We start from the raw sequence: 17,024 nt of genomic DNA, 5'->3' as shown, positions 1-17,024 counted from the left end.
AGCCATGCAAAACATGTTGCATTCATTATAGGTTATCGCGTATAATACTCGCAGCGAGTCTGTCTGGCTGGCAAGCGTTCGGTCTAGATTTGAGATATTGTATGTAGCCTATAGGCCCTAGACGTACCGTTTCGCCATGGTTTGGTATATTGTTACATCAAATATTGCTATTTTAAGGGATAAACAAACATTCCTATAACTACTAATTGAGCTAAGAAAAGGCTTGAGGATTAAAAAACAGTAATCACAAAAGAGGGGTAGCGCGTACTGTGACGAAACAGTACAAGCTATAGACACGGATGTAGGCCTTTATTAATTCCAAAAACCGTAGTATTATTTGTATATGCTAGACAGCTATACTAATGTATATTTTTTGATAACTATAGTACCGGATAGTTATATTCTGGTGTATTTTCGTGGTTTCCTATATAAACACAAACAGTTATGAAAACATTTGGTCTACACAAGAAAATGATAATAATGGCCGACGGCCGGATATACACGTGACATTGGAATTATGTGGGTATTCTATTATATCTGCTACATTTCTACAAACGATAACAATTAATAATACATAACTTGATATTACGTACGCTTTTCATTGTTTATAATATACAGCTTGATTTCAAATAAAGTATACAGCATAGTTCTGTGGGGTAAGATGCTACACTGTATTTTTAGGGTCGCTGGGCCACTTATATATTTTGTATTCTCTGTTAAAGTCAAATAGGACAAAAAAAGTAAATAAAACCATTTACCATCTTTTACTATTTACTACCCCACACTACATATTATAAGATACGCATCCGTTATTATTGTGCATCAGCATCTGCTGATGCTGGCTGGGCGGGCGTATTGACAGGAATCTTCAGAAACAACTTTTTTATCAAAGATGATTCGAACGAGGGCACTTGGTAATAATAATAAACCTTTTTATCTGACTGAGCCGTTTTTGATTCGGATTTTTCTGCTGATCCAGCAGTTGGTGATGTAGAAGTTTCCTCCGAGACAAAAGCCTTTTCGCTTTTGACCTGATTGTTGCCACCCTTCACCATCCCTTCGGGAAGAAGAGTGTTGCTCACTTTTCTATTCACAGCGGTCAAGATCTCGATGATATTACGCGGGTTATCTGGTTCTAAAGTTACATTTTTTTCATTTTATATAAAGACGCATACATTCTATTCCTTACTTCAAATACAATTAACTCAAGTTACGATTGTTTAAAGTTTTGAGATACAATACTTACAATAAGGACTAACTTACTTGAAAACATTCGTAACGCCTTGTGCAAGTCCTGAAGATATTGAGTACCTCGACCAGATGTAGACACAGCGAAGGATACATAACCTGCCAAGACATATTAAACTTTAAGGCGGCTGAATACAGGCTTTGTATTCTAGCCCATTAAAAAAATAGTCCCGAAACTTCTGGGCGTAATCGGCCACAATAATGTATCGTTATACCAACCGAACAAAAGCAGACTCTGTGTTCAGTCACCTTTGCCAACGCTATAGAGCGTGGGTATAACACATACTTTGTGCATAAAGACATGTACACATAAAAGTGAATATTTTTACCATTCAACGCGGCATAGCAAATCAGCGTATTTGAACCATCTGGTTTTGTCTCCTTATCCCCAATGATTAATCGGTCACTTTCAGTTCTGTTTTCCTTTGCACCTCTACAGGCCTAAAAACAATAACGATTTTTAATTTAAATATAGTCATAAAACTTGCCATTAAGTGTGATATATTATCATTTTATTAAGCCATGGCCTTTAAAACACATAAACACCTGAAATATGAATATCTTCGGTTTTCCTTTTAAACAATCTTGTGGCATAAACTTGTTGAGAATGTTTTCTTGAATATCAAGTTTGCCATCCGTTGTATATATAACCCCAGGACCCCCATGGCCAATGAACATACATATGAAGCAACTGTAGTTTTTTCTTGTTTCACCTTCTCCGATACATTCCCCCGGTTTCACCTCCTTCGATACGACCACCGGTTTCACCTCCTTCGATACGACCACCGGTTTCAGCTTATTCGATACTTGCTCTAGTTTCTAGGTAGATATAACCATTGTACACAATACTTGAAAGGACAACTGAAGTCAAATTTTATAATTGGTGTGTAGATAGTAGTAGTACTTACTAAGCTAAATCTACAATTTCAATTTTTTCCGTTCAAAACGGAAGCGATTTCGAGTTATCGTTACTTACATTTTTACTGGTGACGTCACTAGTGCTTCTTGATTTTGCGCGGCCTATCCCATACAATGGAAAATGGCTGGCTAACGATGTTTTTGGCGATATCTCGGAAACGGCTGAAGATTTGCCAAAGATTTTTTTTACAGACGCATTAATACTAATAGTTTAATGATTTATCAAATATTTATGATCTACAATCGCTTGTTTAACGCAAATAATTGTCAAAGTCTACTTTATAGCGTATTTTACTCGGAAACACTGTTCGATTGTAAGAATTAGCGAGTTTAAAAGCCACAGATGCGGATTTTTTTCGTTGTAGAATGTAGTTAATGTGTCAGTCTTCAGTTATATTCATAGACGGAATATAAAGACATATGAGCATTGTCAATCGGATAGCTTTATATATTATTAAACAATGCTCATAACCTGTATGTCTTTATATTCCGTCTTTGAATATAACTGAAGACTGACACACTAACTACATTCTACAACGAAAAAAAGCCGCATCTGTGGCTTTTAAGCTCGCAAAAACTAGCGAACCCATACAAAAAAGCCATGGCCTACTCAATACACGGCCTAGGAATACACCGAAACTGCTCAGAAAATAAGAGGCCTATTGACGCGAATAATGCCCATTATAATACATTGTTACGTCACGGTTTTATGAATGGATTTTGCTGTCTGGCTGTAGTTTTTGCATTAAATAACATTTAATTTCCCATTCCCGGTTAAATTACCTTATTTTTCGGGTTATTTTATCAACATCTTATATTTTTTATAAATGTTTAAGCATGACTGAACAGATAGGAGTTACTTTTAACTACGTGCGGCATACAAGTAAGTTTTACCGACAGTTTAATTTGGCTCAGTCGCTGAGTGAAAATAGTATTTGGCTTAAAACAGAAGTTTTTTAAGACAGCCTATGCATATCTAGCAAAACAACACCGCAGTAACAACAAGTAAGTTAATTGATATGTCCGTTGTGGACTTTTAAAACCGGTCCTTAAAAACAATATAGGATATTGGATAACCACAAGCATTAGCCTTTGTCTCAAGGTGCTTATGCCTTGATCTGTCCTGCTGCTCATAACTCATTTTCTACTCGAGGTTTTTTTGTTAAAGCAGGACAGAGGCTCTTCCTCGAGGTCAAAAAATGGGTCATACAGCACATCATAAATTAAGACTGTATAATACAAACAAACTCACGATAGCCTCCCTTCGTACTCAAGTGTTGTGTCTAACTTTAGACCTTTGTCGCTGTTTAAATTTGACTAGTCTTCCTTCCTGAAGATCTTCTTGCCACTTCTTCATGATCATAACATGCACAGATGGTACCCTTATCCAAATATTTTTATCCAACTACGGAACACCTATTGACCATGCTTAAATAGCTTGCTTAATAATTCTGGTGGCTTAGAATTTAATCTAAATAAAATTATAAAGGTGTGCTGCATAATAAAACTTGCCAAATGCCTGTCTACTGAATTAAATATAATCAAAACGTAGGTTTTCTGTGTTGGTAAACTGAATCTGATTGCTCGTCTCTCTTTATGCTTAATAAACTGATATTTATATACTAATAAACCTTTTGCGCTGCTTTATATGTCTGGTATGATTTTAACTAAACAAGAAAATATCCCTGCGACACGTTCTGTGATAAACTGTAAGTTAAAAGTTAAAACAACCTAGAACTGGTATTAAACCTACCAACAACTGCAAACTGCATTCAAAATGAAGGAAATCCATTCATAAAACCGTGACGTAACAATGTATTATAATGGGCATTATTCGCGTCAATAGGCCTCTTATTTTCTAAGCAGTTTCGGTGTATTCCTAGGCCGTGTATTGAGTAGGCCATGAAAAAGCACGCCTTTTGGGGCACGTTAGTGACCATACAGATCCTTTTTCGTCGAACAGTTGTTCTTGGCGTTGTTGTTGTTGCTGATAGGGTGATTTTTTTCCGCACTTATCCTAATTCTGAATTCTAGCATTTATTCTTTATTCTCTTGATTGAAATCAAATCGTAATATATATTTATAAATTTTGGACTAAATTTTCAGATTTAAAACCGCTTGATTAGCGATTAATTAACGATTACTTTCCTCGTGTACTTTACATAGCGGAAACACTGTCTGGAACACAAATCTGTCAAAATGCTAATATCGGTTTGGGTTTACATCGTAAAATGCTAACATCGGTTTAGTACAGTTTACATCGTAAAATCAAAAAAGACTGTAATTTCTTTGCTAAAATGAGGTTGGTACTTACTACACTCAGCACTGCAGAGATAGAATATTTAACTGCGGATTCTTCAATGGCCATTTTTGGTTGTGTTTATAATAGTAAGCATTAATTTCCTACGAATTCTTAAATAAAGCCAATTTAATAGAAAGGTATCCCAATGTTTACATACTTTCACTTTAGCAGCACTAGCATAGCAGCAAAAATTTGTAGTTAACTACATAGGTTAATGCTGTTACTTAAGTTATGAACGTAGTTTACGCGAAGACTGACATGCACCGTCAGCACCGATATTTATTTTTGCCCTGTTCATTGTAAGTCATATTGTGTTGAGTATATAATCTATTATGCAGAGCAAACCTCAAGGAAAGCTTAGAAACTGAAAAGATGGTTTTCTATGCACAGCAACAAGGAATCGAACATGTGTTAGTTGTTTCTTAAACAATAGTGATGTTACAGCGAGTTATTATACTTTCATCCATTCTTCACTTCATTTATACGTTACTTAGTTTCATTGCATGCATCATCCTTACTTGTATCCATTCTATGCTTATTGTCATGGTTACCCAGTCACGGACCACGTTGTGTTATCAGTAATGTCTGGATATTAGGAAACCGTATTTGACAGTATTGTGTTATAGCTACGTACTAGCAACCAAGGTGATCCTAGAATACAGATAATGTAGCGGCCATTTTCGATACCTTCTACTGGTGCCACCAACCTAAAATTTGGACACTGTACTAACTAGACCCCAGCGGTACCGATTCTGAAATCAAAAATTTAAAATTCGAAAAAATATTAATTATGAATATTAATATTCGTCATAAAAACATATTTATAGAATTTTCGCACGCACCAGCTTTAAATATGTTGTAGCGCTACTTAATAGCTACAAAATGAAACATTTTTTTCTTCAAAAAAATGGGGGCTTGGGTATGAAATATTAAAAAGTATGACCGTAACTTGAATCATATAAATATCAAATTTTCAATTTTTTTTGCAAAAATATAACTTACGCATACATCTATGTTGGCCACTAACATACTATTCCCATTAAAAAAATAATTAATTTTAATTTTTTTTTAATTATGAATATTAATATTCGTCATAAAAACATATTTATAGAATTTTGGCACGCACCAGCTTGGAATATGTTATAGCGCTACGTAATAGCTACAAAGTGAAACATTAATTTTTTCAAAAAAATGGGGGCTTGGGTTCAGAATACAGACAAGTATGAGTCAAATATCTCAAATCATATGAATATTAAATTTTCTAAAAATATTCGCGAAAATATAACTCACGCATACGTCTATGTAGGTCACTAACATATCATGTGGTATGTTAGTGACCAACATAGATGTATGCGTAAGTTATACTTTTGCAAAAAAAAATTGAAAATTTGATATTTATATGATTCAAGTTACGGTCATACTTTTTAATATTTCATACCCAAGCCCCCATTTTTTTGAAGAAAAAAATGTTTCATTTTGTAGCTATTAAGTAGCGCTACAACATATTTAAAGCTGGTGCGTGCGAAAATTCTATAAATATGTTTTTATGACGAATATTAATATTCATAATTAATATTTTTTCGAATTTTAAATTTTTGATTTCAGAATCGGTACCGCTGGGGTCTAGTTAGTACAGTGTCCAAATTTTAGGTTGGTGGCACCAGTAGAAAGTATCGAAAATGGCCGCTATAATATCTGTATTCTAGGATCACCTTGGTCGTACTAGCCATAAGCTGAAGCCATTAAGTAGATTTTATGTGCAGTATTAGTGATGTAATAATAAGTTTGCGTCTTTATATAAAAGTGATTATTGTGATGCTATTTACAGTGATTAAGTTAAAGTACATTGCTTGTTTGGACATTGTGTAATCACCATTGTGGATTACACTCCGCCTGATCGCCTAACAAGTTGGTGGGTGTATTATTATTCATTGGTTACCTCAAACGTGTTAATTAAGCTTAATTTGGTGCTAATGTTATTTTCTTATGTGAACTGTTTATACACCGTACTACCTTATTAGTTTCACATCATCAGAATTCCTAAATAAAGTCAATTTAATAGAATGATATACCTATGTTTACATACTTTCACTTGTAGCAGCACTAGCGGAGTAGTAGGAAACTGAAGTTTGTGGTTACCTACATTTGTTAATGCTGTTACTTAGGTTGTTAATGTAGTTTACGCGAAGACTGACATGCACCAATATTTATTGTTGCCTTGTACATTGTAAGTCATATTGTGTTCTGCATATAATATATTATGCAGATACAAGGAAAGTATAGACGTTAAAGAGATGATTTTCTATGCATAGCAACAAGGAATCGAACATGTGTTAGTTATTTCTCAGACAATAGTGTACTATAGTAGTATAATACCATATCATGTTTATGTACCACTATTAATAGGCATCCATTTTGGGGTTCCGGGGTGCCTTGTCACCCCAATTTTCAAAACAATTGTGAGATAAAGTGTTTTGGCCCAAGTTTTACAGATCACCACAAATTTTAACCTGCTGTTGGGTGTCTAGCCTATAGAAACAATCAGGCCCAAACCATACTTGAATCATACTATTCAATGAAGTTTGTTTATGTTTCAAGCTGTGATCGTAAATGCATTTAATCACTTCACACTAGATTTTTAAAATGAGAATCCCGATGCCAATCTTAAATCACCATTTTGTTTTGTGCAATACTAAATTTGTTGGGTATTACCATTCAAAAACGGGTTGTACCTGTTAATTTATTCAATACATTGTTATCATACAATAACATGTTTTATTTTTTGTTAAACACATATGAGTTTCATAGTTAACTATTTAATGCAACAATTTTTTTACATCTGTGAGTTAAACTAGGTCACTTGGTCAAACATAATGTGGCTTTGCGATATGCTAATTTTTATAAATGTGGGCGAGACAGATATAATGCATAGAAAATAGAACTGTATTTCACACAATGCTTCTTCATTTGTTTTAGTATCCAAAATGTGTGCAGTTAAGTAAAAAATGTGCAATAAGCTAATATACATAAACATTTTTGTGTTTTTTTTGTCAAACTTTACTATTCTTTGTTAAACTATAATGTTGCAACCCCCAATGTCTTTATTTGCAAGATACCAGCAGTGGCGTTGATTTAATAAAAATGTAGGGGTTGCAACAGATTCTATACAAAAGAGACCCTGCGTATGTATTCTATACAAAAGGGACCAGGTGTATATTTTTTTAGTTATACAAATACACTCCCGACATCCCAATAAAAAAATCTCCTACAGCCAATAGAATGTTACGTAAAAAGTAAATTTAGGTAGAGCTTGGAAGTCTAAAACACATCGGTAATTTGTTTTCTCTTTTGAAAAAAGTCAAAAACAAGACCTAGAAGCAGGTAATTTGTGAAATTTGGGTCCCTTTTTTGGGACGTTGCCGACGTAGCGGACATAGTGAATTGAATATTGTGGACATAGCGAACTTGCACTAATTAAACAGACCGGTGACATTTTAGTCATTTAATAATGGTAACTTTTATATTATTTTGCAAAAAAAATGTATTAAAAGATTAATAACAGCTTTTTTACACCTTCCCACAAAAGGAAAACGCAAACAAAACTTTTTTCAAGTTTGTTTAAACCCAAAGGGCTATTTTATATTTTTCTAAAGATGTATGACAGGGTAAATGTAAGCCATTTTACGCTTGCAACCAAACATATTTGTCTAAACACATTGAAAAGTCAGGGTGCTTGCTTGATTCTGGACTCACAATAGTAGCAGTAAGACCACTGGATGTTTCTTTGGCCGATATCATCTATTTTAATGTTTAAATTATACGTGCCCATCCATTAGAGCTTTGCTCTCTTGTTCCATTGTATGGGATAGGCCGCGCACAATCGAGAAGCACCAGTGACGACACCAGTAAAAATGTAAGTGACGATAACTCGAAATTGGTACCGGTTTGAACGGAAAAATTGAAATGGTAGATTTAGCTTAGTAAGTACTATCTGCACACCAATTATAAAATTTGACTTCAGTTGTGCTTTAAGGTTATCGTATGTTCAATACATACCTCTCCAACTGTTGAAAAATTCATTTCACCGGAGAACTCCGATACTTCAAATTGCATGTCCTCAAATAACTTTACATAATCTTTAAAGTCTTCTTGAAGAGCTTGGTCGATTTTTCTGTTTTTTTCTTTTTCCTCTTTGGTTTCCTCGGTTTTTGTCTCTAAACGATAACAAGAGATCACAGATTTAATGAATGAGCATGTTTTAAACTAATAAGCAAAAGATAGTAGAGTCGGGGAACATGGGGCACCTTTAACACATAATATCCAAATAGCCTGATCGTGTTTTAAACAATTAACAACGGTCTGTGGAAGTCGTAAAGATACGTTTTTTTTAATTTATTAAATGTTCTTTGTTTACTACTAAATGAAAAGAAAAAAAAATAGAAAAGGTGTCCCATCTATCCCCACTTTGCTATATTAATTAACCCTTTTACTACAACGGTCGACTGGCCTCGATCAAAAACAAATCTGAAGTAACCAACAAAACGGGTTCTAGTCGTCATTGGTGACTGTAGAGCAGTAGGCAGAATGTATTTATACATATATTATTATTAATGAAACTTATGACGTATGAGGATTAAGTGATTGGTAAAGAATATGTGTAAATACGCTTTGTACAGCTCCTGTACCATGTGTTTATTGTAAACTTACACTAATTAACGTTGTCGTCGTTTAAAAACGTTTGTTTTCATGAATTTTGACAAACCGTAATCACGCATTAATTAGGTAATGTTAGAAGTTAATATTTATCATATGATGTTAAATTAAAAATAATGTTTCAATTACGAATAATGATAATAAGGCATAAGAATAGTGCATTTAATGCGTCCCCACTTAAATGCTAATAGTTTGATTCAGTCGTGAATCGTTGTGTGGATTTCTTCTATATGACCACTAACGTGCTCAAAAAGTGTGAACTGTTCAATTATATTCCCAGCATCTACTATAGGTTAATTTCTGTTTGCCATTTTAGATAAATAAGTTTGTCTCTATATTTATAATATACGGGAAAACGGTAAGCGCTAATCCAAGATTTGAATACAACGTGTGCTCGCCATCGCCAGACGAACGAAACTATATTTAACGGATATCACAACCATGTTCGATACATTAAGGGGGCCAAAGGCACACATCATACTTTTTTCATATGAAAAAACTAAAAGTTAATGGAATTTAGCACGCAAGTTTTTATATCATTTATTCTTAAAGTTCATTCATACAATACTCACTTGTTTTCATCAGAAAAACAGCTGCAATTCCGATTTTCTCTTCATCGTAGTTAATACTGTAGCAATCATCGATCCATGACTCGTCCATAATCATGTTGCCTCTATAAAATCTCTTCAGGCAGAAAATATACACTCGCTATTATTTTGGGAAATGTGAGTTTTTTACTGTGGAATATTCTGTAAAGTATAATATAGGGGTGGGGTAGACGGGACTCCGACTAAGACCGGTTTGATGATAGACAAAAATCTGTTTTTAATTTTTATTTACATGTTTTTTATTCTATGTGTTTGAGGTCTTTGTTAAGAACCTAGGATTTTGGCCAGATTTGGCCCATTATACCCCAACACACGGAAAACCCATTCAAGTCTTTCATGCGACTAATACTGGTGCCGCGAAACGGCATCGCAGCTACAGTCAGACACGTATTTTTCGCACCATGTTTATCCTCGTGTGCTAACGAGTTGCCACACTTTTTAAGTTTGTGTATGATTTTTTTTGATATGGCTTACAATTTGGACAACCCATTAGTGACCGCTGGGTTGGAGCAATGTCCGTTAAATGTGTTGCTCATAAGGACACATACGCCGATCAGTATTGGTATCGCCGTCGAGCATCGAACCGCTTTGGTTACGATGCAGGCGTCTAAACCACTAATGTATGGCGCCGGACCAAAACGAAAATACGTTACAAAATTAACAATGATTTTAAACTGTCACATCTAAACGCGTCTGTTTTTGAATTGGTAAAATTACACCTGGTGTGCGAATCAATAAATAACTCCTTGTGTGTTTTAATATATTTCTTAGAAGGGTTGTCAATAACCATGTATTTTTGGAAGTATTGGACAATATGTGTTTAAGGATCCCGTCTTACCCCACTACGATACTATCATAAACCGTGATGCATTGAGCTGAATCTACGATACCAATATTTCTGTTCAAAATCATAACGTTTTCGAGGTATCTTCATTCATATTTTAACGACGATTATTTTTTAATTTTACCCACGATATTTTTGTGGCTGACGAATTTTAATCACAATTATTTTATTCCGAATACAGTATTTAAGCGCGCAAACCACTATAACTAACGGCTTATAACTTCTGCACATTAGCCGTTTAATATTCTGTTTAATGGTATTTTATTTGGTGTTTTAAGTATCTGTTTAAACAAAATAGTTGCTACTGTTTTACACCCTGCATATCGCTAAACAATACAAATACTAATGCCACACTCGCGCCTTAAACTGCTGTCAAACAGGTTTACCCACACGGACATCAAAACGCCGCCTTCATATACTGCGACGTATACAGATTTAATGCGTGTTGGAAATTACGATATCCGCGTGAACAACGTGTGGGTCTAAAGTTACGTCACTCAAAAGTATTTTTTGTGGTCGCATACAACGGTCTTTACTAACTTCGGACGCATACCACTTTTAGGTAAATCGGTATCTTTTACATTTCCGCTTTATTTATATTTTTTGTCGCATATTGCGGGGTTAATCCATCCCATTATGTAATCAAAGCAGTTCGGCCTTGCTACGAATATTAGGAGTTATATGCACGTCAAACGCACGGTGACTTAGTAGTATAGAGCTCGCATTTGTAGACATGTAGAGCAGCAGTTTACGGGGTCCGCAATGTATATACAGCTATGATTCAATTGTAATTCGTTAATAAAGCTTTTTCCAGTGTAATGCTTGCTTTATTTTAGTCTTTTGTTAACAAATGTTTTCAGCAGAACAAGTGCGCTCATTCCATTAAACGCTTACCGTATTTGATAGTTTTTATTTTTCCTTTTATTGGTGTGCGGTTTTTGCATTTTTCCTATAGAATTCTTTTATTTTTTCTTCCCCGACCCTACTATATGTAGTAACTCGTATATGTGGTAAGAAGTTACTTTCATTTATTCAACATGCGTCCCCACAACAACCTCTCTATATATATACAACACTAATCATACAATAAACCTTATAATCATCACGCTCTGCGTTATAGTTAGCACATAAGGTGCGGGGAGGATCTGCTTTTTTAGATGGTGTCCTACGCGATACTTCAATGTATGCAAACTGAATTGTTATTTAAATACCAATATTATTACGCAGTAAAAATTCTAAAAAAACGTTATTAATTAGTTACATAACACAATATATTTTAACCAATACGTGGTTTAAAACTCATCAGTGATTTACGCCCATGCGCGCCAGGATGTGGAATTTAGGCCCGAACTCATAACCCAAGGTACACTCCTTAATAGGTGTTTTGTATGTTCATAATATTTTGATTTAATAAATGTAAATATGTTTGGAGGGTAGAATGTGCAAAAGATTTAGTAAAGACCTTTCTAATAAAAATGCACTTAAAACTAATAATAAAATAAGGGGCTCAGTGTGAGTTTTCTCTTATTTGGATATATATAGTGGGGTAAGGAAAGATGGGACACCTTTTTCATGTTATTGTTAAGTTTGGTAGTAAACCGTTGTTAATTGTTTAAAACACGATCAGGATATTTGGATGTTATGTGCTAATGGTGTCCCATCTTACCCCACAGGACCAATAATGGAGCAGGCAGGCATACCCTAAAAAATGCCAACGTTTACAGATTTCCTGATTTCTTTATTGCTTTGTTAAAATTGTTTCTTAGAAAGCCGTTTAAAAACAAGCATTCGGTTACAGCCGTTACACAATTATAACAACCACACTCATAGGTGAGACAAAACGTTAGAAACTTAGCCTACGCAGACACTGAAACCGCGCCTCCGTACTATCTTAGTATATCCTGGAAATTCGAGTGAGTCATTTTATATTTCATATATGTTGTGATAAAACCTTGATATCCGCGTGAACAAACTGTACATCCGCTACGTCGCTCATAAGAAATTATATGGAAGTATAGAATGTTTGTTTTTTTACCGCGTGAATAATTCTCAGACGTGAAAATACAAGATATACCCAACGGTCTATACTAACTTTGGGAATACCAACAGAATCTATATGCTGTGGGTGCGGTACTTTATTTTTCTATTACTCAACCTATGATTCCAAAATTTGAAACAGAACATGGCTAAAATACTTAAAGCCTTTACCTAAAACGTGAATGTTTTGGGTGAAAAAACGCTGTGATATAAAAACACACCAATCAAAAACAAAAATCCCAAGTAATTAATTTAATAGAACGATTTGAATGTAACTTGCTTTATCATCGCGAGGCCGAATAGCGACAGTCGTTATAACACGGGTGTTCATATATACACCTCGTGCTATAGCTTACGAGTTACCATGTATGTTACTTTGTGGGTGATTATTTTTTACTTATTCTATATTATCGTATACTGTTTTGATAACTTGTACCGGCTAGTTACGGCGTTACGCAATACTATAGTGTACGTTTACGGTTTCCATATAAAGTGAATGGTTATACAATTAAACACCATTATTGATACACAGCTATACATTTTTACAAACGATTATAATTATTAACAATATAGTATACAGTATATGGTGTGGAATACAAAGTTATTCTTCTGGATTAGCATCTGCTGATGCTTGCTGGGCGGGTGTATTGACAGGAATCTTCAGAAACAACTTTTTCCTCAAAGATGATTCAAACGAGGGCACTTGGTAGTGATAAACCTTGGGTGGTTCTGAACTTTCTCTTGACTGAGCCATTGCTAGTCCGGATGTTCCAGTTGTTTGAGCCATAAGAGATGCAGGTTTTGGCTTCTTATCCTTCTGCTCTTCCAATGGCTTTTCCGATGCGGGAAGAAGAGTGTTGCTCACTTTTCTATTCACAACGGTCAAGATGTCGATGACATTGCGCGGTTTATTTGGTTCTACATAAAATTGTCCACTATTAACGTGTATAGATTATATTAGGGTGGGTAAGATGGGACAATTTGTCAGACGAGACTTTTTCTGATTTTCTTTTTACCGCTTCCAATTTAATGATAATCAGAAAAATAATGTTACAGAATTATTCGACAGTATTATCACGGCTTTATAAACCCCGAGTCAAAGCCGATTACTGTTTTTAAATATTAAAAAAAATATGTTAAATAGAAACATTATTTTTTGAACAGGTAAAAAAGTGCGAAATAGTAAGATGCTAATTTTGAATACTCGCTAGATTATAGTAAAGCCGATGAAATGTTGTAGTTTGGGAGTGTGAACGATTAAACAAGTTTTATAGATTCATAACAAAACTTGAATATTTCGTATAGAGTTTGAATTTGTCTCATAAAACTAGTTTTAGTTTTGTGATAGCAAAAAACAGCACAGCCAGTTAAATTCGGTAGGTTAACTACAAGTTGCAGAATACTGTTAATGTAAATATATTTCAACTTGAAGTCCCATCTTCCCCCACATTGTAGTTTTGTATGTTTTTATTACCAAACTTTGAAAGATTTGCTTTTAGTTCAATAATTTATACCTCATGGGTTATTCAAATATAAGATACTGATATAATAACCAGATAAAATATGAAAAGTATATTCGAAATTCAGTCATTTGCACTTGGTGATAATTAATAAGAAGTGGCTTGTGCCAAAAACAGAGTAGTAATACCCAATTTGTAGCAAAAATAAAAACTTTATCAATAGTTGTTATCAATTTTTTTGTTATTACAAGTTCGAATTTGTAAAATTACACCTGTTATGCGAATCACTAAATACCTCTTCGTGTGTTTTAATATTTTTTTTTGATTTGTTGTCAAATAATAATGGAAAGATATAATACTGTGGGGGAAGTTGGGACATCTTTAGCAATTAATATCCAAATAACCTGATCGTGTATTAAACAATTAACACCGGTCTATTGCGGTCGTGGTTTTATAATTCTTCGAATGTTCTTTGTTTATTACCAACTGGGACGAGAAAATAGAATGAAAAGGTATCCCATCATCCCCCACCCTATCATAGTACTAATCCGTGGTATCACCCAAAAACCATCATATATTTTGATTTAAGAAATATTGGGCAACATGTGCTTAAGTGTCCCTTAAGTGTCATCTTACTATTTCTGATTTTTTTACCTGTTCAAAATATACTGTTTCTATTTTACATATTTTTTTAATATTTAAAAACAGTAATCAGCTTTGACGGGCGTGTTTTAAAGTCGTGATAATACTGTCGAATAATTCTGTAACCTTATTTTCCTGATGATCATTAAATAAGGGTCCGTAAAAAGAAATTTAAAAAAGTCTTTATTTTTCGATTAAACCTTGCTATAAACTGGCTGACTCAACACTTTTTTAGCTGATTTTTCAGAAGATGTTTTCTTTTTTGGAAAATTTGGCGGTAGGCTACCTTTGGATCACATTTAAACTTTATTGTTCATACACAAATTTTCATTTTTCGTTGGTATATGTCTCTTTAACTTACTTGTAAATATCCGTAACGCCTTGTGTAAATCCTGGAGATACTGGGTTCCACGTTCATATTCATTCGTAGTCATGGCGTAGGATACATAACCTTTCATTAAAGAATAATCAAATCATATTCACTTTGTCACGTGATGGGTACTAGATATACCTTGTACATTAAAATCATCTTAACATTAATAAGGTCTTTGGTGAAAATTTAATCAAATGAATTTAAGGTATATATATGCCTATAGTCTCACCACTCCACGCAGCATAACAGAGCAAGACATCCGAACCGTCTGCTTTTATCTCTTTATCGCATAGTGTAGAAAGTGAACTGTCGGACTTAACGTTTTTCTTTGTACCTCTGCAGGCCTAAAAATAAACGAAAACTAGTTTTGGATACCAAAATGACCATAAAACTTTGCAAAAAGTGTATTATGCTTTTCGAACCTGGAATATAAATATCTTTGGTTTTCCTTCCAAACACTTATGGGTCATGAACTTAGCAAGTATGTTTTCGTGAATATCAAGTTTGCCATCTGTTGCTTTAATGCATCCATCGCTTCCGTGACCAATGAACATGCATATAAAGCAACTGTAGTTGTTTTCTGATTTCAGCTTCTTCGATACGTTCTCCAGGTTCTAAGTAAATACCACCATTATACACAATGCTTAAGCTTATTGTTTGTTCAATGCATACCGCCACTGCTTCTGAAAATTTCATTTTTTCACCGAACTTCATTACATCAAGTTGCATGTTCTCAAATAACTCAGTAAAATCGTCAAAATCTTGTTGGAGAGCTTGTTCGATTTTTTCGTTCTCTAATTCGTTTGTTGCAGCGTCTGTGGATACCATTTATATGTCATGATAAACCGGAGGAAATAATATAGATTAAACGACGTATACATATGTGGTAGAGTTGAATAAGATGGGACATATTCCCTTTATATTTTTCGGTCCCATTTGGTAGTAAACAAAGAACATTTATAGAATTCTAAAACTGCATCCTTACGACTCCCATAGACCGTTGTTAATTGTTTAAAACACGATCAGGATACTTGGATATTAGGTGCCAAAGGTATCCCGTCTTCCCCACCCTACTATATCAAACGTTGGTTTACTCTTTCTTGATAAAAAAAGTGTTTTACATAAACATACGACCAATTGTTGATACTCTGTACTATACGGATATAGGTTATTTCTTCTCTAAACTAGCAAACCTGTTCTAAATGCGAGGTCCCATAGGATGCCTCGCCGTAGGACCCCATTCATAGATTAGAATGGGTTATGGTCGTGACAGAATAGATTTGGTTTCATGTTTATAAAAGGGTAAGCGTTGTGCATCTCATCTACTTTAATGACAATTAGAGCAAAAAACCTACAGATTCTCTTTGTGCAAATCCGCAACGACTTCCTAAATTATAATAACAATATGTATACTGTACAGGGACGTTGCAACAGGGGCAAAGCGATGTATAATGACACGCATCCCTTAAGTGGGCAAGGCGCTACACAACGACCCTATAGTTTTTAAAGCACATATTTACAAACCATTCCTTTTTTTCAAAAGAAAAACAGCTGCAATTCCGATTTTCCCGGAGTAATTAATGTCGTAACAATCGTCGATCCATTCCTCTTGCATTTTCCTGTTATTTTTATAAAACTTTTCCAGGCAGAACCTATACACTTGTTCCTTTTGTGTGTAAAGGTGTAGCGGCCCGTCGTAATATTACGTCACACGAATTCTTTTGTCCCCAATATTGACCAAATGTTTGACGTCGCGTGCTAACTTTCCCACAACGCGGCGGATGCACCCTGCCGTTAACCGAGTTAGCGCCGATGTTCCCAATTGTGTCCTTTTTATTGTAATCTCGTTATCGCAATTTATCACGCCGATTCGTCTGAC

At 34.6% G+C, this 17,024-nt stretch overlaps 2 protein-coding genes and 1 long non-coding RNA gene across 3 annotated transcripts; 1 reads left to right on the top strand and 2 right to left on the bottom strand.

Moving 5' to 3' along the window:
* Window positions 1–11: 11 nt before the first annotated feature.
* LOC149739956 (uncharacterized) lies at window positions 12–9,965 on the bottom strand. The gene is made up of 6 exons (XM_089873310.1): window positions 9,754–9,965; window positions 8,525–8,682; window positions 1,795–2,067; window positions 1,578–1,689; window positions 1,264–1,347; window positions 12–1,135 (listed from the first exon to the last, which is right to left on the bottom strand). Exons 1-6 carry the CDS (start codon window positions 9,845–9,847, stop codon window positions 813–815), a joined length of 1,044 nt encoding a protein of 347 aa, XP_089729436.1. The 5' UTR covers window positions 9,848–9,965; the 3' UTR covers window positions 12–812.
* On the top strand, window positions 4,089–6,537 carry LOC149739957 (uncharacterized). The gene is made up of 2 exons (XR_016384463.1): window positions 4,089–4,554; window positions 4,807–6,537. It is a non-coding gene; the product is annotated as an uncharacterized LOC149739957 (long non-coding RNA).
* Window positions 9,966–12,907: 2,942 nt separating the features above from the next.
* Window positions 12,908–16,805, bottom strand: LOC149739955 (caspase-6-like). The gene is made up of 6 exons (XM_089871498.1): window positions 16,670–16,805; window positions 15,818–15,960; window positions 15,568–15,759; window positions 15,375–15,489; window positions 15,134–15,223; window positions 12,908–13,588 (listed from the first exon to the last, which is right to left on the bottom strand). The coding sequence occupies exons 1-6, from the start codon at window positions 16,758–16,760 to the stop codon at window positions 13,272–13,274; spliced, it is 948 nt and encodes a 315-aa protein (XP_089727624.1). The 5' UTR covers window positions 16,761–16,805; the 3' UTR covers window positions 12,908–13,271.
* Window positions 16,806–17,024: the final 219 nt, after the last annotated feature.

This window comes from Ciona robusta, chromosome 2 (genome assembly GCF_009617815.1).
Source record: "Ciona robusta chromosome 2, ASM961781v2".
Classification (NCBI taxonomy): Eukaryota; Metazoa; Chordata; class Ascidiacea; order Phlebobranchia; family Cionidae; genus Ciona; species Ciona robusta.
The sequence above is the reverse complement of the archived record's forward strand: the minus strand, read 5'-3'. Positions and strand labels throughout refer to the sequence as shown.

Coding starts and splice junctions, on each gene's coding strand:
- LOC149739956 (XM_089873310.1), bottom strand. CDS start 9,847: ATGATTATGGACGAGTCATGGATCGATGATTGCTACAGTATTAACTAC. Junction 2,068..8,524: donor ATTTTTCAACAGTTGGAGAG/GTATGTATTGAA, acceptor ATATCTACCTAG/AAACTAGAGCAAGTATCGAA. Junction 1,136..1,263: donor GGCGTTACGAATGTTTTCAA/GTAAGTTAGTCC, acceptor ATGTAACTTTAG/AACCAGATAACCCGCGTAAT.
- LOC149739955 (XM_089871498.1), bottom strand. CDS start 16,760: ATGCAAGAGGAATGGATCGACGATTGTTACGACATTAATTACTCCGGG. Junction 15,490..15,567: donor CAAAGATATTTATATTCCAG/GTTCGAAAAGCA, acceptor GTTTATTTTTAG/GCCTGCAGAGGTACAAAGAA. Junction 13,589..15,133: donor GGCGTTACGGATATTTACAA/GTAAGTTAAAGA, acceptor AATTTTATGTAG/AACCAAATAAACCGCGCAAT.